The 27850-nt window shown below is 47.2% G+C and overlaps 1 protein-coding gene across 8 annotated transcripts; it reads left to right on the forward strand.

Annotated features, from left to right (window-relative positions):
* Positions 1-166: 166 nt before the first annotated feature.
* Positions 167-26726, forward strand: GAPVD1 (GTPase activating protein and VPS9 domains 1). Of its 8 annotated transcripts, none has more exons than XM_039323034.1 (27): positions 167-256; positions 8759-8986; positions 9261-10104; positions 10587-10673; positions 11152-11286; positions 12019-12208; positions 12675-12755; positions 13914-14074; positions 14503-14632; positions 14884-15009; positions 15339-15512; positions 16127-16285; positions 17397-17531; positions 17989-18108; positions 18503-18580; positions 18680-19041; positions 19425-19512; positions 20143-20223; positions 21058-21180; positions 21284-21398; positions 22019-22128; positions 22498-22657; positions 22945-23132; positions 23458-23671; positions 24079-24151; positions 24832-25029; positions 25417-26726. In XM_039323034.1, the coding sequence occupies exons 2-27, from the start codon at positions 8802-8804 to the stop codon at positions 25555-25557; spliced, it is 4458 nt and encodes a 1485-aa protein (XP_039178968.1). In that variant the 5' UTR covers positions 167-256; positions 8759-8801; the 3' UTR covers positions 25558-26726. The 8 variants fall into 8 exon arrangements, with proteins under 8 accessions (XP_039178968.1, XP_039178967.1, XP_039178969.1 ...); XM_039323033.1 differs by lacking the exon at positions 167-256 and adding an exon at positions 4290-4351; XM_039323035.1 differs by lacking the exon at positions 167-256 and adding an exon at positions 4290-4351 and having other exon boundaries at positions 21287-21398.
* The last annotated feature ends 1124 nt before the right edge of the window (positions 26727-27850 follow it).

Raw genomic sequence — 27850 nt, forward strand, 5'->3', positions numbered from 1 at the left:
TGGTGGCCGGCTAGCAAGCTGGCCGGGCCCGATTGGCCCGCTCCGAGCGTGACGCGCATACCCCCTCGCCTCCCCCGTTCTTGTTTTTTTTTTTTTTAGTTGCCGCCGCACGCTTCATTGGGCCGTCCTACCGGTGTCGCGGACCAATGAGAGGCCGCGCTGTAGGCCAGGCGGAGAGCGCCGATTGGTCTGGAGGGGACGTCGTGCAACGTGCGGACGAGAGGTTAATCCTCGACGAGGCTGGGTCTTTCTGGAGGTATCCATGGTTACGAGGCCTAGCAGGCCTCCGCAGGCGTTGGCAGGGTGGTCAAAGGGGGATTATATTGAAAGGAAGCCTTTGGCCGGGTCGGGAAAAGGAGAAGGAAAAAAGAGCAATTAGGGTGGAACAAGGAGCTGGGTGACCCCTTTGCATGGATAGCTTCTTCCCCAGGAGCAGTTTCCATGAAAGGGAGCAGTACAATAACCCTCATCCACAGCCAGCAAGCTGCCTGGGGGTCATGGGCATTTGAATCCCACAAGGAGCCTCAGCTTGGCTCTCCAGTAGTTCAGAGATGCTTCATGCCCATTTTCTCCCTTGCAGGACCACATACGTGGAGCGTGAGGGATGAGCATCATATAGGTGTGCTTTTTAACATGTGCATTGACCCTGTATAATCTTTATACTGGCCTATCATGTGCACAAGGCATTATTATCCTGTATTGCTCCTTTATGGGACGTGGATTTATTACTCGAATAGATTTAGTATTCCGCTGGCTCTTTACTTAATATTATTAACTACTGTATTATGTACTTGTTATTAACCATTACGTATTTAATAACATTTCCTCCAAGGGTGGAAATTGACCCACAGAGGTTTTCCTCCGCCTCATTTTTATTATCGCAACAGCCCTGCAAAGTAGACGCCATGGTCACATCATCAAAATTTCGGAAACTTGGCAACTGGCATGTACTTGTGCCGGTTCCAACGTCCCGGAATCCCGTGATCCCCTTTTGTGACCTTCTGACAAGCAAAGTCAATGGGGAAGCCAGATTCACTTAACAAACCTGTTACTAGCTTGAAACTGCAGTGACTCACTTAACAACAGTGGCAAGCAAAGTCGCAAAAAGGGGCAAAACTCACTGAACAACTGTCTCACTTAGCAACCGAAATTTTGGGCTCAATTGTAGTCCTAAGTTGAGGACTACCTATAGTTGGGGTTGTGAGTCATATTGTGAGTCACGTTGTTTCTTTGCATTGCACCACATCCTGCCCTGCAATTTCTTCCAGACTGAGGCATCCTTCTCCACATACTGAGCCGTACACTCCCTTGACTTGTGTAACTGCCCTCAGGGAGGCATCAAGACAATGTGTCTAACCGGGCTACTAACTTATAAAATAAAACAAAATGTATCCTGTGAGCACAGTTTGTGTTCATTAAATGACCTGTTTTATTATAAATCTTCCTAACTACTGGATACTGTTAAATAAATTGGAAATGATACATTATGACTTCAGTGGCACAATCTAGATAACCTCCAAGGATTCTTTCCTGTCAATCTTTATAGTTTCTAGATATGTCACACTAAGCCATGATTTATTAAAGAAACTACAGTTGGTAGCATCCCATATGTGTTTGGCCCGAAGCAACCCAACCACAGTATAATTTAGCAAAGCGAATGAACCAGATTGTGGATTCGCTCATCATATTAAACTATGGCTTTTTAAACTTAGCTGGTCACATTCACCTAACACCTTAATCTAGTATAATTGCATTTGGACAATATACCCAACATAGTTAATAAATCCCACTAAATCTTAGTATTATTTATAAAAGAGTCAAATGCTACAGCTGCTATTCACCATCCAGCTACAATTGTGCACACTAAAAGTTGTATAAACATGTACAGGTAGCCTTCAACTTACGACAGTTCATTTAGTGACCATTTGAAGTTACAACAACACTGAAAAAAAGGACTTAAGACCATTTTTCACATTTAACAACCATTGCAGCATCCCCATGGTTACAATTCAAACAGTTCAGATCAGATCAAAAGAAATATTAAGAGCCATGTTACACACGGTTGACGTGCGCATCTCTTTTTAAGGGAGGAAGCTAACACTTCCTTGAAGTTGGAATTATTATTTTTTGTTTCTTGTCATCATTATCTATTTACAGTATTCATAATTTGCTACTTTTTTTATTTGTCAGAAGCAGCTACAAATTATAGACATGTATCAAATTATATGGCTATAATTTGCTACTATAAGCAAACAAGCCTTTACCATAACACTCTTCCTTCAGTTCTATACTCTGCATTTGACTGTAGAGGGTGCAGTGATACCATTTTTAGCCTGGATTTTTCAAACCATGTCTTTCTTGAGCGATAGTCATTTAGTTGCATATATGATAGAATATTATATATTATTAGACATCTCGCAAGTACTGTAGGCAGGGCATCTAAGCTGGGGAACATTTCTCTTTTAAGGGCCAACAGTTGTGACCCCGTGCTTTCCTTTGCCCTCCTCGCCCATATTTCCTTTGGTGATATCTCTTTTAGATTATAAGACAGCGGCTCATTTCTTTGAATCCATTTTTTTTTTAAAAAAAGTGATCCAAAGGTGCATGTTTTAACCCAACAGCTGGCTGAATGCGAGCTTGTTCAATTGCATCACGACATAATATTTCATTTTGGCATGGGGCACCAAGCCAACAGTCTTTGGAATGTACGGGAAATTCTGTTCGCTTGTAAACAGAACGGTTTTTCCTTTGCTAGCTGAAATGCCAATTGCCATTCAAGGTGTTACGCTCAAAGGATTCCAAAAATAGACATGAACTGGGCAGAAAACATTCCTGAGCTGGCTCTCGAGAAACTACAATTGACAGAAAGTGATTTGAGAGAGAGATTTTTTTAAAAAACAAGAATGTATAACTGATATAAAACTATATATAAGGGAAGGCCTATGTAAAACAAGATCTTTTGCACGGGGGCACCATTTTTCTTTCTGCATGTTTATTTCTAACATGAAGAAAAAACATTCACACCCAGAGATAGTACCAATCTTAATTATATTGCCTCAATTATATTTCATTGCCTTAATTATATTTCACTGGCAAGCATCACAAGATCAACCCTACAGGCCACAGGAGTAAATATTAGAGATTGGATTTTTTCCAGGTTCCTGCCAAAGTTCACCTCACCACACCCCCAAACAAAAATCGGGTATAATTTATACTCATCCTTAGTTTATGTTCACTGTTAACCTATCCATTCCTTAAGGGAGGTCTTTACTGGAGGGAAGGGGGTTATATAGTTGGATTAGTTGCCCTGGGTCCCACCAACTGTGTTTCTCTGCACAGAATACTTGAAATACTTAGATACAGTAGATCGGTGCTTTTCATTTAAGGCAATGAATCAAATCAGTTAAAGCATATTTTTGCATTGTTCCATGAATTTCAATTTATTAGGTCCTCAGCGTTTAGAATTAGAACAACAAGAGTTGTAAGGCTAAACCTGATCAATTATATACCGAGAGCCACATTCACACAGGACATGAACAAATACGTCCAGACATGTTCCTTATACTGTTTACCAACATGAAATTAAAAAAAAAGAAAAACCAGAATCATCTACCTCCTTGCCCTGGAGGAGATATTGAAATTTTAAATGTCAAAACTCTGTTGGATTCCAGCATCCATTTGCTAACCACCCTCTGAGGGCCACCAGGTTGAAAAGAGCTTTCAAACTTAACATTGGGAGTTGCCTTTTTGGCAAACTTACACCTTCCCTTTGAAGTTTTAAGGCGTGCTTTCCCCTCCTTTACAGATTAAATCTCAGTTCTGCCTCCCTGTTATTTTTCGGATCTGATCACAGAGGTCTGTGTCTGTATTATAGCAAATGTTTATTTCATTTCTGGGGACTATATGAATCTGTCTGTCTGTCATCTATCTATCTATCTATCTATCTATCTATCTATCTATCTATCTATCTATCTATCTATCTATCTATCTATCTATCCATCCATCCATCCATCCATCCATCCACCCACCCATCCACCCATCCATCCATCCATCCACCTACAGTAGCTGTTCATTCATTTTGTCCCCGCCTGCACTTTCCCACCTTTCCAGGTAAAGCAGGCGCTTCTCACCTGAAACCCTCTTCTCCACCGCGGGGCACGACGGGAGCTGTAGTTTCCGGCGCCTCCGCGGCCCGCCGGAACTCGCTTCCCCGGCGTCCCGCGGGCGCGCACGCGCGGTGTGGGCGTCGGCGAGCGGCTGCGGAGCGGAGGGGCGGCCGCGGCGGGTCCGGAGCATCGGCGGCGGCGGCGCGAGGCGAGAGGCGGGCGGGCGGCGGCGTTTCTGTTCCCAGGTGGGCCCTTTGCGGCGGTGGGGGTCTGGGGAGGACGCCGGGGCGGCCCGGCCTCCGCTCCCAGGCCTCGTGGCGGGGCCTAGTGGGAACGGGGGGCGGGTGAGGGGGCAGCAGAGCCCCACACCCCCTCCTGCCTTGTGCCTCGTCCTCGGAGCCCCCCCTCCGTCTTGACCGCCCCTTCCTCTTTGCATGGACGCTCCTCCAAGCCTCCTGTCAATTCGGCCCCCCTCCCACTCCATGGCGCCCTCCCCTATTGACATTGGGGGTCTCTCTTCCCTCCCCCCAGGTCCCCTGTCAATTCAGCCCCCCCTCCCACTCCCCATATCGACCTGGGGTCCCTCTTCTCCCTCCCCCTTAATTTACACCCATCCCCTGCCTTTAGGGCTGACTTTTCTGCCCCCTTTTCAACCCCAATTTGTCCTTCCTGCCCCGCCCCACTTTTGCACTCCTAATGCTGCCACCCCCCCTGCACCCCTTTTTTCCCTACCCCCTCCTCAATTTTCCTTTGACACTTCCTCCTCCTCCTTCCCCTCCTCCTCCTCTCCCCTTTCCAATCTTTGCTTGCTTCTCCTTTCCCATATTTTACTCCCACCCCTTATTTTGGGGTCCCCCCCTCCTTGCTCTCACCTCAAAGTCACGTTTCTCCCTTTTCCCTCCTCCCCCCAAAACTTTGGTCTGTTCCCATTTGCAGACGCTTCCTTTGTTTCCCCCCCTCCCTCCCTAATTGCCCATCACCCTCCCCCATGTATACAAATACATTTTGTGTTTGCATTTATTTAATTATGATTAAATTTATTTGCCACTTGTCTTGTAGTTCGGGGGGGGCGACTGAGCAGATATTTATATACTTATTTATTTATATCTTACCTACGGCAAACATATCTATCCAATATTCCTTCCTCCTCTTTCCCTCCCAACGACAACCCTGTGAGGCAGGTTGGGCTGAGGTGGGGGGCTGGCCCAAAGTCACCCAGCTGGCTTTGATGCCTAAAGCAGGACTGGAACTCGCTGTCTCCCAGTTTCTTGCCTAGTGCATTATATTCTCCCTCTCTCCCACCCTTTCTATTCTTTGCATAGGCATCCTACTTTTTTTTCCCTCCACAAACTCAGGGTATTATTGTCGCCACCCCCAAATCCTTTGCCCCCCCCCAATGCATTTTGCTTTGATGCTCGCTGTCAGCCGCCTGTTCCCAAAATTAGCATACCTGCCTCCTCTTTGCACTCAACTTAATCTCAGTTTCTCTCTTACTTTGACAAACCTCCTCTTCCTCCGTTTCAGTTTCATGCTTAAGCCTCATTGGCAACCTAGAATATTTCCAGCCCACGCTTGGCTCTTTAGGATAAAGTATTATTATTATTAAATTTATTTGCTGCCTACCTCGCCATAGGGTTACTCTAGGAGGTGGCTTGCAACCATGAACAATAATGTAGAAATAAAAAGAGAGTTTAAACAACCCAGAAGTAGAATAATAGAACTGTAAAACGAATAAGGAAAAAAAAGAAAACAAAATGCACTGATATGACTAGTAAAAAAGAAAAAAGAAAAAATAGATAAATGTTTAAACTGGTGAAGAATCTTAAAACGATTTTTAAACAACTGATTTATTACAGGTAGTTCTCGACTTACAACAGATCCTTTAGTGACCGTTCAAAGTTACAACGGTACAGAAAAAAGTGTCGTACGACCGTTTTTCACACTCATGACCGTTGCAGCATCCCTGTGGTCACGTGATCAAAATCCCGACACTTGGCAACTGTCTCATATTTATGACGGTCGTAGTGTCCCGGGGTCACGCGATCCCATTTTGTGACCTTCTGACAAGCAAGGTCAATGGGGAAGCCAGATTCACTTAACAACGGGGTTACTAACTTAACAGCTGCAGTGATCCACTTAACAACTGTGGCAAGAAAGGTCCTAAAATGGGGCAAAACTCATTTAACAAAATGTCTTGCTTAGCAACAGAAATTTTGGGCTCAATTGTGGTCGTAAGTTGAGGACTACCTGAACTGTACAGTCAACCCCACTCCATCGGATTCATTCCAAAATTTAGGCATTAAATAATTTTGTTAAGAGGTCAAAAGAGTCTTTAAGGGTGTTTTAACAGACTAACTTTAGTAAAAGATGGCGGGAGAAAAATTGCTTTCCCGACTGGTTTCGTCCCCAAATCTTAACATTTTGCAAAAGAGAGGAGAAAAAATGGAGAAGAAAAATAATGTTAAAATATAAATGGATGCAGTCGCAAACTTGAAAATCTGGTATGAAGAGGAAGTAAAAACTACCACTGCAAACTCAAAGTAGCTTCATTATACAATTCCAAACTTTTAACCACAGTCTTCCTGGTGGTTTAGCTATAAAAGTTTGTGGGTTTTTTGTTTTTTAATTTTTTTTTTAATTTGCTGGGAAAGAGTGGAAGCAGAACTGATCTTTTTTCTTAAGGGACATATTCTGTCTATTCCTGGGCACTAATTTTTATCATGATGGGTTAATTGATTAGGTGGCCATCAAGTTCCTATGGAACTGGATAGATTTTTTTTCACCATGACAATCTGTTCTTTCAGGATTATATCATAAATGGCCCGTGGAAAGAAGTTTACTATACCCAAAGGTGAAAATATTATTCACAGAGCAAGCTGCTCTTTAAGGAGTTAAGACTGTCAATTTTGTAGCTCTTTACATTAAAGCCATTTTTTTAAAGAAATACTTCCAGTAGCTGTAAGATGGGAGGGTTTTTGTTTTGTAAAAGTTCTGCAAGAAGAGGAATTTCCCAGCTGTTTGCTGGAGATCAAACTTCACACCATTTCTCTGTATATTTTGTCTATCTCCTTCTTGTTGATGCTTGCTGGATAGGAAAGGACTATAAGCAATGTTGCTCCAGGGTTGCAAGAGAGGAGGGAGAATGAATAAACAGAGAAAATGATCCTCTCCTTTGGCAAAAACAAGGGATCAAGTTTCTGAACTTCAGCTTGTTTGCAGAAGGATGCTTTTCATTTTTCTAAGCCCCACTTTCAACCTCGCCTTATGAGACTTTAGTGATACCTACTCAGAACATTAACTAGATTGGCCAGTTATACTAGGAGATGGTGAGTTCTAGTCCTGCCTTGAGCATGAAAGCCGGATGGGTGACTTTGGGCCAATCACCAGGAGACGGTGAGTTCTAGTCTTAATAGGGACTCCTTCGTTGGTTGAAAAAGTTTTATTTTTAATTTTTTTCCTTCAGAATTGCAGAATTTTTCTCCGTAAATTGTATTCGAAAGTTGCATTTCAAGGGGAGATTGTCCCTTGCACAGTCTCTCTCTGTATCTTTAAGGTTGTTGAATGTTCAATTTATAAATTGAATTTATAAAGTCGCACTGGAGCGCTATCAATGTCTCTATACATAAGAAAATATTTTTCGCCCTGCCCTTTTTCTCCTCTCTCTCTCTCCAATGTATACAGTCGGATGAATGAACAAGATGCCGTTTTTCTCTCTTCCTTTTTTCCCCTATCGTCCCACAACATGGCCTGTTCTGAGATTAAGTTACCGTTAAAATGCTGAATGGCTTCCTTTTGATTAAAGTGGCTCCTTTGTGAAACATCAGGACCCTTTTTTTATAAAAATAAAAATCCCCACACTTTTGGCACGCTTCTGCTCTTGCAACACAGAACACTGATCAAAGTCCATGCAAAGTTTTGGTTCTCTTATCGGGGACTAATTTGATGTCCGAAGTAAAACAAGCGCGTTTGCTTTCAGCCAGTGGGTTCGTGCGAGGGCTTGAAAGAGGAAGCGTTCAAACCTCGGAAAATTGCCGGGCCTCAGAAAACCCTGAAGGTGGAGGATAGATTGATGGGCTGCCTCAGATGTACCCTCTTTTCCTGTTAATGCAATATGCGTTTCTCAGTCAAAGGAAGACAGGATGAAATAATAACATTAGACATCCATTCGAGCAATGAATTTAGAACTTAAGGAGCTGGTAGGGCTGTAGAGTAAATACAATTTACGATTTGGCACTGGGCTAGCAAGCGGGAGACTCTGAGTTCAAGTCCTGCCTTAGCCATGAAAGTTGGCTGGGTGACCGGGAGCTAATCACTAGGAGACGGTGAGTTCTAGTCCCAAGTTAGTCATGAAAGCCAGCTGGGTGACTTTGGGCCTCTTTGTCTTCAGATGATGAGGGTGTAGGGGGCTTTCAAGAAGAGACTGGACAGCCATTTGTTCAGAACGGTATAAAGCCTCCTGCTTGAGCAGGGGGCTGGACTAGAAGACCTCCAAGGTCCCTTCCAACCCTATTCTTTGTTCTGTATTCTGTTGCTGATTAAACCAGCTTGAAGGTGTTCCTCACCTGTTAGACAAGGTCCATAGAGAAGGGCCTCCTAATTTTTCTCTCCAAGGTGGAACCCAAGCTGACTTCTTCCCATTTTTCCCTCGGCAGCGAGCTTGGCTGAATTCTTCGGTGGCTGCCCCCTCTTTTGAAGATGGTCAAACTGGACATGCATATTTTGGCCCACCACCTCAAACAGGAGCGGCTCTACGTGAACTCCGAAAAGCAGCTGATCCAGCGGCTGAATGCCGAGGTGCTGAAGACAGCCGAGAAGCTTTACCACACCGCTTGGATCTCCAAGCAGCAGAGGATCAACTTGGACCGCTTGATTATCACAAGGTATCTATCCATCATCCATCCATCTATCATGTCTATCCATCAATCCATCTATCATATCCATCTATCCATCATATCTATCATCCATCCATTATATCCATCCATCATGTCTGTCTGTCTATCGTCTGTCTGTCTGTCTGTCTGTCAAAGGTTCTTCTGGAGAAGCTCGTTGTAACTTTTGAGTGTATTTCTAAGGGGCCGGTCACGTGGTGGCCTCCCTCCTTTGTGCCTAGGACTTGTAAGGAGATTTCTCCCCCTGCTCTTCCTCTTGTTGCAGCGCGGATGCCTCCCCGGCGGAATGCTGCCAGCACGCCAAAGTGTTGGAAGACACGCAGTTTGTGGATGGCTACAAGCAGCTGGGCTTCCAAGAGACGGCCTACGGGGAATTCCTCAATCGGTTGCGCGAGAATCCCCGCCTCATTGCGTCCTGCCTGGTGGCGGGCGAGAAGCTCAACCAGGAGAACATCCAGAACGTCATCCACACGGTCTTCACCTCCATCTACGGCAACTGCATCATGCCGGAAGACGAGAACTTTCTTCTGCAGGTCTTGCGCTACCTGGTCGAGTTTGAGCTGAAGGAGAGCGACAACCCTCGGCGGCTCTTGAGGAGGGGCACCTGCGCCTTCAGCGTCCTCTTCAAGCTCTTCTCTGAGGGCCTCTTCTCCGCCAAGCTCTTCCTGACGGCCACCTTGCACGAGCCCATCATGCAGCTGCTGGTGGAGGACGAGGACCACCTGGAGACCGACCCCCACAAGCTGACCGAGCGCTTCTCGCCCGCCCAGCAGGAGAAGCTCTTTGGGGAAAAGGGCTCCGAGAAGTTCCGGCAGAAGGTTCAGGAGATGGTGGACTCCAACGAGGCCAAGCTGGTGGCCCTGGTCAACAAGTTCATCGGCTACCTCAAGCAGAACACCTACTGCTTCCCGCACAGCTTGCGCTGGATCATGTCCCAGATGTACAAAACGCTCTCCTGCGTGGAGCGGCTGGAGGTGGGGGAAGTGAGGGCCATGTGCACCGACCTGCTCTTGGCCTGCTTCATTTGCCCGGCGGTGGTCAACCCGGAACAGTATGGGATTATTTCGGATGCACCAATCAACGAAGTGGCAAGGTTTAATCTGATGCAGGTATGGTATCCTTCCCTCTTTCCCTCCCTCCCTCCCTCCCTCCTTCCTTCCTTCCTTTCTCATCTCCCTCCTTCCTTGATTCCCTCCCTCCCCTCCCTTTTCCCATCTTCCACCTTCCTTCCTTCCCTCCCTCCCTTCCTTCCTTCCTTCCTTCCTTCCCTCCCTCCCTCCCTTCCTTCCTTCCTATCTCCTCCCTCCTCCCTTCCCCATCTCCCTCCTTCCTTGCTTCTCTCCCTCCCCTCCCTTTTCCCATCTCCCTCCCTCCCTCCATCCCTCCCATACATTCAACCCTAAAAACAACATAGAAAACATAGTATACAAAAAAAGAAAAAGTGATCAGTTAAATTTAACATTTAACATGTAGGATCCACCCTGGCTCAGTGCTAAAAAAAAAAGCAGTAAATTCTCCCTTTTAAATATATCTTCTCTCTCTCTCTCTCTCTCTCTCTCTCTCTCTCTCTCTCTCTCTCTCTCGATCGGAGGTCGGGAGGCTTCTGCAGCAACTGGCTATGTTTGGCTCTGAAGACGGGGATCCCCGCACCAAGGCCAGCCTGGGGAAATTTGACAAGGTAAAAATCAAGGCCATCTTTTAAGCTTCCAACTTCAGGAAGTTGAAGTTTCACCCTCCCGAGAAGCCATTTAGCTGTTGTGTCTGAAGTGCTTTAAGCCATAAACATTTAGAGTTCCCCCAGAAGAATGCTGGCTTGATTTGTCTATGGCATAAACTGTAATTCTGAATTAACCTTCTTAATGTTGAATGAGTTTCGTGGTCTTAGTGTTGTATATTATGCTTTTAGAGGATTGTAAACCGCCCAGAGTCCCTTGACAGTGGTGCCATACAGATTTAATAAATAATAAAATAATTGAGGTTTGCAGCACAGGCTAAACAAAGAGGCTTCGATTAACCGTGCTTTGTTCACACAGCAAAACCCAGTTAAGCCGCAATTTGACTTAGCCCATTAAACCAGGCTACGTGGGTAAAGCATCGGCAGCACAGAGAGATCTTGTTAAAATTTCTGACCAACGTGGCTTACACACCTTTTGTAGGGCTGTGTGGCTTCGTTCCTGGATGTCGTCATCGGTGGCCGGGCGGTTGAAACCCCTCCGATGTCTTCAGTTAATCTCCTGGAAGGGCTGAGTCGAACCGTGGTTTATATGACCTATAGCCAGCTTACCACACTGGTAAGTGCTGAAGAATCTAAGGCAGTGATGTTTGGATGTTTATCTGTTTTCTGCCTTTTTCTTTTTTGGGGGGTCCTTGGTGCTTTCCAAGCTTGGGGGTTTCCTTGGAGATGTTGCATGACCAAACTAGGTAACATCATCAATGCTACAAGGGGGAGTGGGATTGTCTCCCTGTTTATATACTAGTGCAGGGGTCTTCAAACTTGGCCCTTTGATGACTTGTGAACTTCAGCTCCCAGAATTCCTCAGCCAGCATGGACCATATAAGCCAGGGGTCTTCAAACATGACTCTTTGATGACTTGTGGACTTCAACTCTCAGAATTCCTCAGCCAGGCAAACGTGCCTGGCTGAGGAATTCTGGGAGTTGAAGTCCACAAGTCATCAAAGGGCCAAGTTTGAAGACCCCTATACTAGTGGCTTGTCCTATCAGTGTTGGTGGGAGTGGTCTTGACTGGTCTTCCTTGATTGGGCTGCTGTTTAATGCTAGCTTGCTTGTCTGCCTTGGTAGTTCCTTGGGTGTCGTTTACTTGATTGTTGGTCTAATTTTAATCCTGATGCTAACCTCTGTTTTGCTGGGTGGGGATCACCGGTGAGCTGGCGCTTTGCTCTGTTTCCTTTTAGGCTTTTTGATTGTCTCTTTTGAGCGCTGTGTAGACATCATTTACCTCCACGTGCCTGTTGATGGCCAATTATTATGATTTTTTTTTTTAAACCATGCTCTTGCTTTCCAGGTTAGCTTCATGCGGAATGTCATGTCTGGCGACCAGCTCAAGGAAGATCGAGTGTCTCTGGAGAACCTGCTCTTAAATCTACCCCAGAACAAGCCAGGGAAAAGTGGGAGCCTGGAGCTGACGCCTTACAACACCCCGCAACTCTCGCCGGCAACCACTCCCGCCAGCAAAAAAAATCGACTGGCTATAGGTAAACCCGGGACTAGCCAGCTGGGTGGGCAAAAGGCAGGTTAGTCCTCAGCTTACGACCACGATGGAGCCCGGCATTTACGTTGCTGAGCGAGACAATTGTTTTAAGTGAGTTTTGCCCCATTTTTTACGACCTTCCCCTGGTTGCTAAATGAATTGCTCCGTTGTGAAATGAGTCACGCGGTTGTTAAGTGAATCCGACTTCCCCTTTGATTTTGCTTGTCGGAAGGACGCAAAAGGGGATCGCTAAATGAACTGTTGTAAGTTGAGGACTTACCTGTATTTACAAACCTGATTTGCTGGCTTCATTTTTAGATGTTTCCCTTTTGATATACTTCCTGGCTGCCTGTTGCTCCATGCAATTGATAATATGTTTTGTAATTTGCAACTGATCTGGGTTTGTTTGTTTGTTTTCCCCCCTCCAACGATTTTTTTTCTTGTGTTTCTCTTTAATGCGGCCAATCCAGGACAACAATTGGCAACCATCACTGCCTGGGATACGTCTGCTACCAACCTCACAGCTCATATAAATCTCGTAACCCCTTTTGGTGGGTAGTGGATCTCTTTGCTTCTTCCTGTTTCTGTTAGGGTGTCTGCAAAGCTGATTTCTCTGCACGCCGGCTTCTCTCTCCTTTGGTTGACAACTCCCAGAATTTATCTATTTATTTTCTTATCCTGCCTTTATTATTTTTAAAAATAAAGCAGTATGAGCGTGTCCAACACACCATCCTCATCTTATTTTCCCAAAACAACCCTGTGAGGTTGGTTGGGCTTAGAGAGACTGGCCCAAAGTCACCCAACTGGCTTTCATGGCTAAAGGCAGAACTAGAACTTTCCATCTCCTAATGATTGGCTCAAAGTCATCCCACTGGCTTTCATGGCTAAGGCAGGACTAGAACATCTCCTGGTGATTGGCCCAAAGATACCCAGTCGGCTTTCATAGCTAAGGGCAGAACTAGAACTCACGGTCTCATGATTGGCTCAAAGTCATCCCGCTGGCTTTCAGAGCTAAGGCAGGACTTGAACTCATGGTTTCTAGCCTGGTGCAGAGCCCTTGAAATGGTCTCGGCGTACAAAGCACTCAAAACACTTCCCCTCCACTGAGGCTGGTTAAAACGTGAAGTCAAAATGATCCAGATTCACACATCGTTCTAAGCCATCCTGGGACAAGCTTGATTTTGCCTTTGGAAGCCGAGGGAACCTGCTTCCCAGCTTTCTAAACCGAGGTTTGCGGGACAACGCGTCTCAACCAGTTTTGTTCCATCCAAGAAATCTGAGGGGAAATTAAAATGTAACTTACGGCCATGTGAGAATTCAGACAACCTGTTCTTTAAAAGGGTGTTCTGGAGAAGGCAAGGCCGTCTCCAGATCCTTGGATCTTTCTGCATGATAAACCATGAAAGGGAATCCCCTGCTGAGGCGTAGTAACGCTTTAGCCCTGATTTGCAGCCATCGTGACCGAATTTCAAAGCAACGTTGAAATCTCACAGCGCTTCACAAGGACCGCAACCCAGTTGCACTGCGGTGTAAGTTCTAGTTGGTATTAATTTCCCAGTTTCTTATTGATCTACGTCCAACTGCATACGTGTTACATCTTATAAGAGTCGGCTTCTGCTGCCATCTTGTCTTCAATTGTAAGATGTTCCTCTACCTTCAAAAAAAAAGAATTATATATTTATATATATATCTATTTATCATTGTTCCAGCCACTCGCAGCAGGAGCCGTTCCAACATGCAGATGGACCAACATCCAGATTACGAGGGGGTCTCCCAAGAGACCATCCAGGAAGTCCAGCCCGAAGAAGTTTTGGTCATTTCTCTCGGGACAGGTCCCCAAATCACGCCTGGAATGATGTCAGAAAATGAGGTACTTAAGCAAAGTGAAATAGGTGCACATTCAAGCAATTTTTTTTCTCTCTCTCTCTCTGAAGAGCCATTTTGGGGGACAAAAGAATCCAACGTTTCAGAGTGGTGTGTATTTTTTTTTCCCCTCCAGAAGCGGCTTTGTAATTTGTCATTGCATGGCTTAATACTGCCAAGGTCCCTTGATCACATAATATTCATTGGCCGTGTTCCTCCTACTTTCAGGGAAATGCAGAAACTCTCTGCTACTTCCGAGGAAGTACAGGAGTTCCTTGCTACTTCCAGGAAGCGCAGCAAGAGATAGCCCAGCTCCTGGGCCAAAGATGGCTTCTGAATCCTGCAAGAAGGCTTCTCAAGGGCCAGTTGGGAGAGCAATGCAGCTGTTTCTAGGCATCAACCCCCTCTCTCCCTTTCTCTCTGCCTCCTTCCCAGGTTTTGAACATGCAGCTGGCTGATGGGGGTCCAGGCGACGTTCCGGTCGACGATTCCAAACTCCACGGTAAACCTGATAAAACCCTGCGGTTTTCCCTCTGCAGTGATAATCTGGAAGGCATTTCCGAAGGTGAAGGGCTCATTTTTTGTTCCTTGTCCATCAGAACCGCGTTTAAACGGAGCTTCCGCGCATTGCTATCGCTGAACCGCTGTCGCAGAATTCCGTTTTTGTTTCGTGTGTTTAGACCTTTTTCCTTACGGTTTTTGTTCCGTCTTGGCTTCCTTCTGTTGCATTTCCGGGATGTCGGGTGCATTTGCCAAGGGCCGGGCACAACTCTTAATTGGTGTATTCTGTTTTTATTTTTTTTCTCCCCTCAACAGGCCCTTCTAATCGCTCCAATTCGGTGTCCTCGCTGGATTTAGAAGGGGAATCCGTTTCCGAATCGGGGGCTGGACCGTCAGGAAGCAACGGGGTTGAAGCCTTGCAGCTTCTGGAGCGTGAACAAGGTGAGACGCGACCTGCAGGGTGATCTAGCAGAAATATCCCTAAGAGGTGGTTTTTTTTTTTTTTAATGGCTGAGAGATTAAAGATGCTGAGCTTGCCAGGTTCGAGATCCGAGCGCCTTGCGATGGGGTGAGCTCCCCTTCCTTGCTCCAGCTCCTGCTTTTAAATCTAGCAGTTTGAAAGCATGCAACTGCGAGTAGATAAATAGGCACCACTTCGGTGGGAATGTAACAGCGTGTAGCCATGCTGTCCATATAACCAGGGAAAATGTCATCAGCTATCTCGGCTGAGAAACAAAGCTTTTTGGTTTGTTTGGTTTTTTTGCAAACAGCTACCACCCAGGACAATCTGGACGATAAACTCCGTAAATTTGAGATCCGCGACATGATGGGCTTGACCGAAGACCGGGACATCTCGGAAACCGTGAGCGAGACCTGGAGCACGGACGTGCTGGGAAGCGACTTCGACCCGAATATGGATGAAGACCGTTTACAGGAGATAACAGGTAAGCTATTTTGAGGTGTTGAGCAAGGAGGCGAAAGGCGTCTTTTGATATATCAGTTGTTAGGGTTCCGGCTAATGAAACACTTCAAAGAACTTCCAGGCATTGATTTTTCTAAAAGTCATTTATTGTTACAAAATGTTGGCACAGGCATAACGGAGGTATGCCAAGATCTAAATTCTCCTCCCCCGAGCAATTAAATTACCAGCATGTTCCCTCCTTAAATTAGCAGTCATATATCACGTCAAAATACCAGACAGTTCTGCATATTGTCAAAGCAAGAATATACAGTATTTGCAGCGTTGACATCAGTAGCATCGCAAATGTAGACGAATCTACGTGCCCCATGATAGATCCAACCTGAGTCGGTCCCCGGGACCTTCCGAGATTTTGGACTGGTAGAGGAATGGTGACGGTTCCTTGGCGAATTCCACAAAGGGTCATCAAAGCTGATGGCTCCATAAACAGTCCTTAATTATAACACCTATAAAGGCAAATGCTCCAAGCTGTAAAGCGAGATCTTTCTGGAAGGTAGGCAGGCAGGCAGGCAGGCCTCTCCACTTTTGACCTTGTGACCTGTTCACGGTGGCTTCTGTGTGTCCCTCCCCTCTCCTCAGGGGCTGCAGCCGAAAACGTCTTGGGCAGCCTGCTATGTTTGCCTGGATCCGGCTCGGTGCTGTTTGATCCCTGCACGGGCTCCACCATCTCAGAAACCACCAGCGAAGCTTGGAGCATTGAGGTCCTCCCCAGCGATTCAGGTGAAGGATCCCCAATAGGTAACGTTTTGTCCAGCATGTGAAGGGTGGAGAGGTTGAATGACTGAAAGGGGGCAGGCCGGAGAAGCTGCTTTGTTCACTTCTGTCTGCCTTCCGTCACCTGTCACAGTTCCTTCTCTTTATTTTGGAAGTTCTCCATCACTTTAGGGACCTTAAGATTTTTATTCTTATTTTTTTTAACCTCTTTGATTCACACGAACCTCTCACCGGTGTCCTGCATTTCGTTAAGATGACCGTCCTGTAGTTCATGCACTGCACAGGGTCTCCTTCGTGTCTGGAAGTCTGTGCCCACTCAGGGCTTTAACTCAATGTAGCCGTATTCACCTATGCATCCTGGGCGCTCTCTGAACTTGGTGGTTTTCTGGCAGACATTTCATGACCCAGCTACGTAACGTCATGAGTGCTAGTGAGTGTGGCTTGCTCTCTGTTTACATTCAGTAGCTCCGAGCTTGGTTGCACGGTTGATGTTGCCTAGTTGAGTCATGAACTGCAAGAAAACCACCTAGCTCAGAGATCACCAAGGACTCCACAGTCCTCCTCCTCCTTCACTCCACAAAGCCCACACTCTTCTAGCACTGATGATGTTCCCTAGTTGGGCCAAGAAACGTCTGCAAGAAAACCCCCAAGCTCAAGAGAGCACCGAGGACCCCACCGTTCAACCCTGGGCGACGAATCTTCCCCTCTGTCCATACTTCCTTGTATCCATCTCTCTATCTTCCTTTAACAACTTCCCTATTGTCACTTTAAAAGGGGGAGGGGGGCAAAGTGGCTATGCAGAGAGAGACTAGATGGCTCCACCTTCTTTGGGGTGGCCCCACCCACCCAGTGGGAGAATGTGAACCTGGAAGAGGGGGAGGGGAAAGACAGTTCAGTTCTGCCCTACAATGCAAATGGGGGGGATCACACAACCCCAGGACTCTGCGACTGTCGTAAATACAGCACCCCAATTTAGACTGCGGGACCACGGGGAACGTTGTAATGGTCGTAAGCACGAGGACTGCTGTAAGTCCCTTGATTTCGGCAGCCTTGTAACTTTGACCAGTTTTTAAATAAACGGTCCTACCCTGAGGACTGCATGTATCATGAATCCGATTCTTTCTCTCCTCTTTAGAAGCTCCAGACCTGAAACAGGAGGAAAGGCTGCAAGAATTAGAAAGTTGCTCCGGTGTTGGAAGCGCCTCCGATGACACCGACGTCAGAGAAGTCAGTTCCCGGCCCAGCACACCTGGCCTCAGTGTTGTGTCCGGTGAGAACCCCTCTCCCCCTCCTTCCCTGGAAGAATGGAAGATTCCTTAACGGGGATCCAGTTACTCGTGAAGCCCAGCATGCTTTACTCTTTTAGAGGAAGCAGCAAAGCAGAAATATACCTGGGTATCTGGAACCGGATCCGGTACCTTCTGCTGAGTAGGCTAGCCTTTTCTCCCCTCTGGGAGACTTCAATTCCCAGAATTCTAAGCAGCATGCGTTAGAGGCCGGAATGTTATGCCTTGGCTACATGCCTTGGAATTGTGGGAATTGTAGTCCGCAGGCCTAGAGGGTGTCCATCCACTCTTACAGTTCTCAGCCAGGATCAGGTCGGTCCAGGGGAATTCTGGGAATTGACATCACGTCCTCCGGAAGATCTGTTGGATGGGAGGGCTGCAATTCTAGTCTTGCACTTCAGGAGCGTCAAGCTCATGAGAGTTCTATGTCGTCCTTTAAAGGTATCAGCGCCACGTCCGAAGACATCCCGAACAAGATAGAGGACCTCCGATCCGAATGCAGCTCCGACTTTGGTGGCAAAGATTCAGTCACCAGCCCGGATATGGACGAAACGGTGCACGGTAAGACAATAAGGAGAATAACCCCAGAGTTGGAAGGGATCTTGGAGGTCTTCTAGTCCAACCCCCTGCTCAGGCAGGAGACCCTACGCCATTTCATCCAGGAGAGAAGCAACCTAAAACTAAGGAGAAATTTCCAGATAGTTAGAACAAATAAACCAGTGGAACGCCTTGCCTCCAGAAGTTGTGGGTGCTCCATTATTGGAGGTGTTTTTAAGAAGAGACTGGACATCCATGAGATAGGCTCTCCTGCCTGAGCACAGGGTTGGACTAGAAGACCTCCAGGGTCCCTCTGTTCTGTTAAAGTGGGCTCCATGCCTTGGGAGACTGGCCGGCGCTCAGCACGAGAAGAATTTTGCCAATTGTTTTCCAATTTGTACCGATCTTCGCATTTCAGGTGCCAGCCACTTGACCTCGCCTCCTTGCCAGGCGGATACCCTTCTCGCCATGTTTGACCCCTTGGTTTCTCACGAAGGTAACGCGGGTAGCCCTCGTGTGCTGCTCCTTCGCCTCTCCTCCCTCTTCCCTGAGGCCTCTGGCCACATTCTTGCACCCACGGCCTTTTCCCCCGCAGTGGTCAGGCCCAAAGTCCACTACGCCCGGCCGTCTCACCCGCCACCAGATCCCCCGATCTTGGAAGGGACCCTGGGCGGCAGCGACGCCAGGCTGCCCAGCTTCGCCTCCCACACGGCCATGCTTTTCGATTCGGAGGCCTTCAAGCAGCGCTACTCCTATCCCGAAAGGCTCGTGCGGAGCCGGAGTTCTGACATTGTCTCGTCCGCCCGGAGGCCCATGAGCGATCCCGGCTGGAACAGGCGAGCGGGAACTGAGGAACGGGACCTTTTGGGGCCCGGGAGCAACGTCGGAGGGGTGCCGATGGTTCCCGGACCGCAGTCTTCCTCTTCATCTCCGAGCAAAGATTTCTGCAGGGGAGAGGTAGTGATCTGTCCGTTCCTCCTTAATTCCTTCCCTCTCTCCCCTCCTCCCTCCTTCCTTCCTTCCTTCCCTCCTGCTTTCTTTCCTTCCTTTCACTTTTGCTTCCTTTCTTCCCTCCCTCCCTCCCTCCTTTCCTCCTTCCTTCCTTCCCTCTTCCATCCCTCCCTCCCGCTTTCTCTTTCCTTCCTTTCACTTTTGCTTCCTTCCTTCCTTCCCTCTCTCCCTCTCTCCTTGCTTGCTTGCCAGCTTTCTAACAGTATGCAAGTATGTCCCAGTCTCTTGGCATTGTGCTATTTAGCCCCTACTTCTGTTTTTACGATCAGCCAGAGGAAAGTAGATTTTCCTACATATCGGAATCCAGCTCAGCCTAATTTCTCCCATAGATTGAAGACCGAAAAGACAGCGATGATGAGAAGTCCGACCGAAACAGACCCTGGTGGAGGAAACGTTTTGTTTCAGCCATGCCCAAAGGTAAAGCATTTACTTTTTTTTTTTAATAGTTCCTTTACCTTCCTTTAAAAAAGAGAGAGAGAGAGAGAACCATCCACTTGCTGGATTAAGAATTGGAGCTGTACTAGCAAACAGAAGTGCCTCAAGAGTTTCGGTGATAAAAGCCAAGTCCAGCGAGCTGTAAAAGCAATGAAAATTAGAACATCGTGTAACAGTTTTATTTTCCATAAATTCGTTCCTCATCATAACGCAGATTCAAAATTGCTTTCCTGGTTGTGGGGAGTAACCAACTTCCCATTTAAAAATAGTTTCCAGGGATCTTGAAAGACCTGCGACAATTCATCACAGGACAGCCACTTGACTGAAACTTTGGAGGACATAAAATAGGAGCATTTTGGACGGTGTGGGGAAAAATCCTCCCAAAAAACAATACCGTAAAGCAGGAAGAATGATGGTGTGCCCAGACCTCTTAGCTTAGAAGTCTTCTCCCCAAATGTCTTTTCGAAAAAGAATCAGATGCTTAATATAAAAGATGAAAACAAGTTTTTAGGATGACCGTTTTTCCTTCTTCCTTTCATCATGTAGAAAGTGATCTGTTGCAAATTAAAATATGGCTTAGTGTGACTTCTTTTATCCTTGCTTACTTCCCAGCTCCAATTCCGTTTAGGAAAAAGGAAAAACAAGACAAAGAGAAGGATGACTTCATCCCGGATCGATTTCCTTCCCTTCAAGGTTTGTAGGTGTTTCTGTTCTTTTAGCCCGTTCTTCCTAACCTACTATTAGCTTACCTGTACTCCTTGAATTATGAGCCTACCCATTGTGGTGGTAAGTCGTAATTGTCGTAAAAGGGGTGGGTCACGTAGTATTATCCTGATTTCTGCAGCATAAGGACTTTTCGGAGATCAACAAAAACACGTATCTTGAATCCACCCTAAAGCACTCCTTTCTCCCGCCTGTGTATTACATATTCTCTTAACTGATTCTCAGGATCAGCAGAACCAAGATCCATTATAAAATGTCACCGTCTATAAGAGAAGGACAGGAAGAGATGGAGTGGAGTCAAGAGAGGAATCAGCCTGGAATCATTACATTCCCACCAATGGCCTAAGTCTTGAATTCGGTTAACTATTACCTAGCTCCAGTTTAGTGCTGAGAGTTGACTAGATTAAGAATCAGGACCGCCCCATTAAGTTCCAGTTAAGCTGATTTACTGCTCATGGTTATATAGCAAAGATCTAGTCAACTAATGGTCAGCATTAAACTGGGGCTAGATAAGAGTTAACAGAATTCAAAGAGGGGTTAAGGATTTAGACCCTTTGTGGGAATGTAACGATTCCAGGCTGATTCCTCTCTTGACTCCACCTTCTTCTCTCTGGTCCCCCTTCTCTGACATCTCCCATCTTTTTTGGAATATAATTTCAGTGTCACGTTTAGATCTTTAATCCTCACCTCCTTTCCCCAGGCTGGGTTAACCTGGTTATTAATTGGAGACCCAAAGAGAGCAAGAAGGAAATTCAATCCAGGATTCCAAACGTCTGACCTTTGTTGTTTTGCTTGATGTTTCAGACGACCCCGGTCCTCGGCTGAGCAGCCAAGCCCAGGCAGCTGAAGATATTCTCGACAAGTACAGGAACGCCATCAAGCGTGCCAGCCCTAGCGAGGGGGCCGTTGTAAATTACGACAGCGCCGGTGAGTTTCCCCTCGCCCTTCGCCATTCCTTCAACAGGCGGGTGGGGAAATATGGCTGGCGGCCGCTCACCGTTGCCTGCCGTGTCAAATACCTTTTCTTCAGAAGCCATCGGAGACAGCGAGAGCATCCACGACGCCTTGCAAAACATGTCGGCCGACGATCTCCCCGATTCAGCCAGCCAGGCAGCTCAGCCTCAAGACTCCACTTTCTCCTACAGGTGCTTCGATGGGGGCAGGGGGTGTTCAGGCGCAGTCTGGGGAGATTGCGTGGGGCTGGGGGGGGGAAGGAGACCCTTTGGGGCCCGGCAGAGCAGAGTGGATTTCTCTGCTTCTGTGAGAGTCATTGTGTAACGGAGGGTCGAGTTCTTGCTTCGTCTCGCCAGGCTTAAGCGCCTTGGAAGGAATGAAAACTGATAAAAGAGATGCTATAAGCACTTTTACCTTTGGAAAAATTTGAAAGAAAAAACCCTTCTAGAACTTTGTGGAGTTCTGCTGAAGTCCTGCATGGGTGGATGGATGGATGGATGGATGGATGGATGGATGGATGGATGGAGAAAAAGGGAGGGAGGGAGAAGGGAAGTAAAGAAAGAAAAAAGAAAAAGAAAGAAAGAAAAAGGGTGGTGGGGAAGGAAGAAGCAAGAACAACAAGAATTGGAAGGGACCTTGGTAGGAAATCCTATACCATCTCGGTCAAATAGTTGTCCAATTTCTTCTTAAAAACCGCTCGTTCTGGAGCATCCACAATTACTGGAGACAAGTCATTCTTAATTGTTCTATTAAGATTAATTGTTAATTGTTACCCTCCCCTCTATTCATGTCAATCTTTTGTTCTTGGCAGGGATGCAAAGAAGAAGCTGCGTCTCGCGCTCTGCTCCGCTGACTCCGTCGCTTTCCCCATGTTGTCCCATTCCACGCGGAACGGCCTTCCTGATCACACAGACCCAGAAGGTAAAGCCTTGAGAGTCCTGGCCTCCCTCCCTTCCCCTCCAGGTTGAGAGGGAGGCCTGCAAAGGTTCACATGTGCCCAACCCTCGCCCTGTGCGGTTTGGGTGCTCTCCCAAAGATGGCCACATCTGTTTGATGCTTCATCTTTCCCCAATTCATCCTTTCTTTCCCTTCCCTTCCCTTCCCTTCATTCTCTCCTGCCTTCCCTTCTTTATCCCTTCCCAATCCTTCCCTTCCCTTCCCTCACCTTTATCCTTTCCTTTCCATCCCACTTCCCTTCCCTTCCATTCCCTCTTCTTTTCTCCTCTTCTCTTTTCTCTCTTCTTTTTCTTTCCTCCTCTTTCCTCCTAATTTCTTCTTTTTTTCTTTCAGACAACGAAATCGTCTGCTTCCTCAAAGTCCAGCTGGCCGAAGCCATCAACCTCCAGGACAAGAACTTGATGGCCCAGCTTCAGGAGACCATGCGTTGCGTGGGGCGCTTCGACAACCGGACTTGCCGGAAATTGCTGGCCTCCATCGCCGAGGATTACAGGTACAACCTCTCCATGCTTCCATGCTTGTCAGAATGGATTTGGGGCAGGGGCCTATCAGTCAGCCTGGAGAGGTGCTGTGCGTTTGCCACTCAGCTAAAAAAAAAAATCATCTTTAAGAAGGTGGTCAAACTGTGGTTTGGCTTCTTGCCATGCTTTCGGTGCCGTCTGGCCCCAACAGGGATGTTTTTTAAAATTCAGAGGAGAGCGTCAAGTCTATTAAAATTCCCTCTGAGCGGAAAGGGAACCTCTGAGCATAAAGGTAGGCCCGCTGTCTTGTCTGATTCAGGAAACGGGCGCCTTACTTCACCTACCTGACCCGGTGTCGCCAGGGCCTCCAGACCACCCAGGCCCACCTGGAACGGCTGCTGCAGCGCGTCCTGAGGGACAAGGAGGTGGCCAACCACTACTTCACCACCGTGTGCGTCCGCCTCTTGCTGGAGAGCAAAGAATCCAAGATCAGAGAGTTCATTCAGGGTGAGGGGATCCCCTCCGGGGCGGGGGTGGCAGCCCGCGATGGGAATCCCAGGGGGCCAAATGAAAAGGGGATGGATTGAATTACAGTTTAATTTTTTTAAAAAAAGAATTAAAATTGGATGGGGCCAAGAAGTAGATGGGATCATCTCGCCCCCGTCCCCCTTTCATTCGAAACGCCAGAATTATTCTTGGCAAAGACTCAAGGGATGGGGATGGCTGGGGGGCAATAGGCTGACTCTGTCAACCGGCCTGTACAGCCCGGTGAAGCGGTCTATAAATCTAAGGGCCGTTGCTAGCGCTAACCCTCTCGATTCCTTGCCCCAAGATTTCCAGAAGCTGACGGCAGCGGACGACAAAACGGCCCAGGTGGAAGACTTCCTCCAGTTCCTGTACGGGGCGATGGCCCAGGATGTCATCTGGCAGAACGCCAGCGAGGAGCAGCTGCAGGACGCCCAGCTGGTGATCGAGCGCAGCGTCATGAATCGCCTCTTCAAGCTGGCCTTTTACCCCAATCAGGACGGAGACATCCTGCGGGATCAGTGAGTTCACTTGCGGCTCGTGGCTCTTCGCCAGCACAGAGGTGGCCAGTCCTTTTGGGAAGCGAGCTCTCCTCCCACCGTCCTGGGTTTCAATAAAGGAGAATATTGGCAGCTCAGGGTTGAAATGAGGGGTCTTTGGTGCTCTCTCTATGCTGGGCAATGTTTTTGCAAGAGGTTTCTAGCACTGAGGATGCTACCTAGTTGGATAATGAAACCTCTGCAAGAAAAGCACCAAACTCAGAGAACAACAAGGACCCCACAGTCGTCTTCCTCCTCCTCCTCCTCCTCCTCCTCCTCCTACTATTACTACTACTACTACTACTGTACAGCTTTGTCTGGGAGAGTTGGGGGGGGGGGGGAAATAGACCTAAAAAAGAAAAACACCTCTCATCCTTGGCTTGTTCCAGGCTTCTTCACGACCACATCCAAAGACTGTCGAAAGTGGTGACGGCCAACCACAAAGCCCTCCAGATCCCAGAGGTAAACCCTGTCCGAAGTTCTCAGCTGGGTCCCTCTCTCCTGGTTGCAAAGTCCTGGGAAACCCTAGAACGGGAAGTGCGTTTGTGCACGTAACTCGTGCGGAATTAGCCCACCGTTGGAAAGAGGGGAAGGCTGGCAAGTGCTAAGCCAGGACACTTGAGAGAGCATCCATCTGTAGTCCTCGGCTTAGCGAGCATTCGCTTAGCGACCGAACTTCCAGTGCCAACCAAAAAGGTGACGTGTGAACGTTTTTCACCCTTAACGACCGTTGCACGTTCCCCCATGGTCACGTGATCCAAATTCAGAGGGTTCGTCCCGGGGAGGGTCATGGGATCAGCCTGACTCGCTTAACAACCGGGTGGCTAACTTGTCACGTAACAGTTGTGGCGAGAAAGGTCTGAAAAAGGGGGCAAAACTCTCTGGACAACTGTCTCGCTTAGCAACGGAAATGTGGACTGCTTGTCGTGGGGGAAGACAGGTCTGCCGAGGTGGCCATGCGGGGCTTGGTGTCTCTGTCTTGAGAGCTTCCTCAGCCTTGGGTGGTCCTTCAGACCCGGGGACTCCGACTCCCAGTCTTCCCCAGCCCGCCTGGCCGAGGCAGAGCATGCTGGGAGTCGAAGTCCCCCACATCTGGAAGGCCAGCAGGAGAAGGAAGCTGCTCCCCTGTCCTTGCCTCCCAGGTCTACCTGCGGGAAGCCCCCTGGCCGTCGGCCCAGGCCGAGATCCGGACCATCAGCGCCTACAAGACTCCCCGAGACAAGCTGCAGTGTGTCTTGAGGATGTGCTCCACCATCATGAACCTGTTGAGCTTGGCCAACGAGGACTCGGTTCCCGGTGCGGACGATTTTGTCCCGGTGCTCGTTTTTGTCCTCATCAAGGTGAGGAGAGGCGGCCAAGGGCTGCTGAGTTCCTCCAGAGGGAACTTGGGAGTGGCCCGTAGGATAGGGTGGCCTTGGTGGTTTGAGGAGCCTCTGGGAGTGGCAGGGAGGATGGGGAACAGGGCCCGCTCTTCTTAGGAGAAGAGAAGGTGAGAGTGAAGATACTTTCAGCTGGAACTTCCCTCCCTCCCACTGTTTCCCCCCTTGTCCCTGAAAAACCAGCAGCCTTCCCAGATGGAAACACCCCCTGCTTGAGAGCAAGTGACTAAATTTCGTCTTTAACGTGTCCCGTTGTGCCTGTGGGGGGGGGGGGAAACGGCAATAAAGGTGATCTAATCTCATCTAACCTTATTAAGCCCCGAGTCTCTCCCCTGGTTCTCTCCGCAGGCCAACCCTCCCTGCCTCTTGTCCACCCTCCAGTACATCAGCAACTTTTACGCCAACTCTTTAACTGGGGAGGAGTCGTACTGGTGGATGCAGTTCACCGCAGCCGTGGAATTCATCAAGACCATTGACGAGCGGAAATGATCCCCCCAGCGGCCACGTTTCTGCCACGTGGAAGCTCCTCACGAATGTATTCTCCTGGGCCGGAGAGATTCCCCCCCGCAGCAGCCATGAAAACGAAGCCTAGTTTTCTGTCTGTAAATACGGTATTAATCCGACTAATTCTAATAAGGGGCTACGGAGCGTGGATGTCTTTCTCTCTTTTTTTGTATCCGAAAGATTTTCACCCTCCTGCTTTTTTGTTTAGGAACTAGCACTGTGTCCACCCAGATTCCAAAGGGACCATGTTTTAAGGAATCCTGGAATCTCCCAAGACCTCTTTCTCTCTCTTTCTTTTTTTCTTTTTTTTCTTTCCTTTTTTTTTTCCAGTTGTCATTGGGAATCTCAACTGACAAATGGCTTTATTTTCTTGGAATAATTTTTAGTTCACCTGTTTTTCTTTTCTCGAATAATTAAAAAAACAACGCCCCACAATATTTTTTTTTTAATTTGTAAACTGGGCTAGGAATGAAGAAGGCAGATGTTTTTTAACCGTCTTTTATTCACATTAATATTCTGTGATGGGGGATGGAGGGAGGGACGACAAGAAGACCACAGCCACAGGAAAGAGTTTGCAGGATGCCAATGGCGAAAAGGATTTTTTTTTAAAAAAAAAAACCCATGATCAAATAGCACGGATGAAACTCTTTTGTTGTCGATGATGGTGAGAACGCCACCTCTCTGGCGACGCACGGATTCGACCTGGACCCATTCTCCAGAAAACTGCTGTGACTTTTCCCTTCCTTTTGGAGAGAGGGGGAATGGCCAAAGCCTCAGTATTTATTAAAAATGTGAGAGGTTACTAAAAACTGGATGGTTTTTTTTTTTTTGTTTAATCAGTTCTCACTAGTTTTTTTTTTTTTTTCCATACGAAATTTGACAGGGCATTTAGTATTTGTCTGTTGCACAAGATAGGAAGTTAGAAACAAAAGGGATTTTGGGAAAGAGACGGGAAGTTAAAAACAAAAGGGATTGTGTGAAAGAGTGGAGATATATATACACATACACCTGTGCTTTTTCCTTCTGGAAGACTGTGTATACTGTACAAATCCCAAATGAATTCCCCCCTCCCCATGAACCAGAAACTGTAATATATATTTTGATTATTCATATTAAAAAGAAACATACTGCAGGTGTTCGGGTGAAGCCTTTAATGATCTGGCACTTTGTGTTTCATTTTGATTATCCAAGGCTTAACTTACAACAATTCAGTCAGCGACAATGTGAAGTTACAACGGCACTGAAAAAAAGGGGACTCGTTACCCTTTTTCACACAATCATGGTGTCGTCGTGTAATCAAGATTCAGATGCTCGGCCACTGCCTCACACTTACGACAGTTAGGCAGTGTCCTGGGGTTGCGTGATCCTCTTTTGTGATCTGACAAGCAAAGTCAAGTCAAATTCATTTAAATCATGACTTAAATGAATTTGAAGACTGATGCCTAAGACTGAAAATCAGGCTGGTCAGATGCTATATTTTTTCTATCCTGCTCTATGGAGTAGAGAGTTGGTTTCTGACAGAAGGCCACCTGAAGAGACAAGCAGCATTTGAAATGTGGATTTACAGGCAGCTGTTACCTATAAGCTGGGTTGACAAGATCAGAAATGAGGAGGTCATAAGCTGCCTGGGAAAGCCAAGGGAAATCATCAAAACAAAAAACGAAAATTAGAATATTTCGGACCTGTGATGCGACACCCAGAAAAATATGGCATGCTCCATTGAATCCTTCAGGGAAAGATTGAAGGCAAACCAGGTCCAGGCAGAAGAAGAACATTGTGGCTTCAAAATCTAAAGGACTGGTTTGGACAAAACTCAGCAGCACTTTTTCGTGCTGCTGCTGATAAAAATAGGATCGCCAACATGATCGCCAACGTCTGATAACGGATATGGCACAAGAAGAAGAAGAAGGAGAATGGCTTAACACTGCAGTGCTTTGCTGAATGCCTCTGGCAAGAAAAATCATAAAATGGGGCAAAACTCACGTAACAAACTGTTTTGTTTAGCCACGGAAATTTTAGGCTGAGTTGCGGTCATAAATGGTTTAATAGCAGACGAATCACTGGCTTGCTTTGAGCAATCCAGTTTAGAGAGTCTTCGTGTGGGAACCTGGAAGTTTTATTGCTGTTTTTACCACTGGTCAAAATTCAGATGTCTGGCTACCGACTCCTATTTATATGTCAGTGGGGGAAAAAAGGGACTTTTATCTTTTTAGGTCATCTAGTCCAACCCCCTGTTCAAAAGCAGGAAATCCCACATCATTTCGGACAAATGGCTGTC

Source organism: Crotalus tigris, unplaced genomic scaffold, assembly GCF_016545835.1.
Source record: "Crotalus tigris isolate CLP2741 ecotype Arizona unplaced genomic scaffold, ASM1654583v1 scf7180000024153.1733885, whole genome shotgun sequence".
Lineage (NCBI taxonomy): Eukaryota > Metazoa > Chordata > Lepidosauria > Squamata > Viperidae > Crotalus > Crotalus tigris.

Coding starts and splice junctions, on each gene's coding strand:
- GAPVD1 (XM_039323034.1), top strand. CDS start 8,802: ATGGTCAAACTGGACATGCATATTTTGGCCCACCACCTCAAACAGGAG. Junction 23,133..23,457: donor GATCAGAGAGTTCATTCAGG/GTGAGGGGATCC, acceptor CCTTGCCCCAAG/ATTTCCAGAAGCTGACGGCA. Junction 23,672..24,078: donor GGAGACATCCTGCGGGATCA/GTGAGTTCACTT, acceptor GGCTTGTTCCAG/GCTTCTTCACGACCACATCC.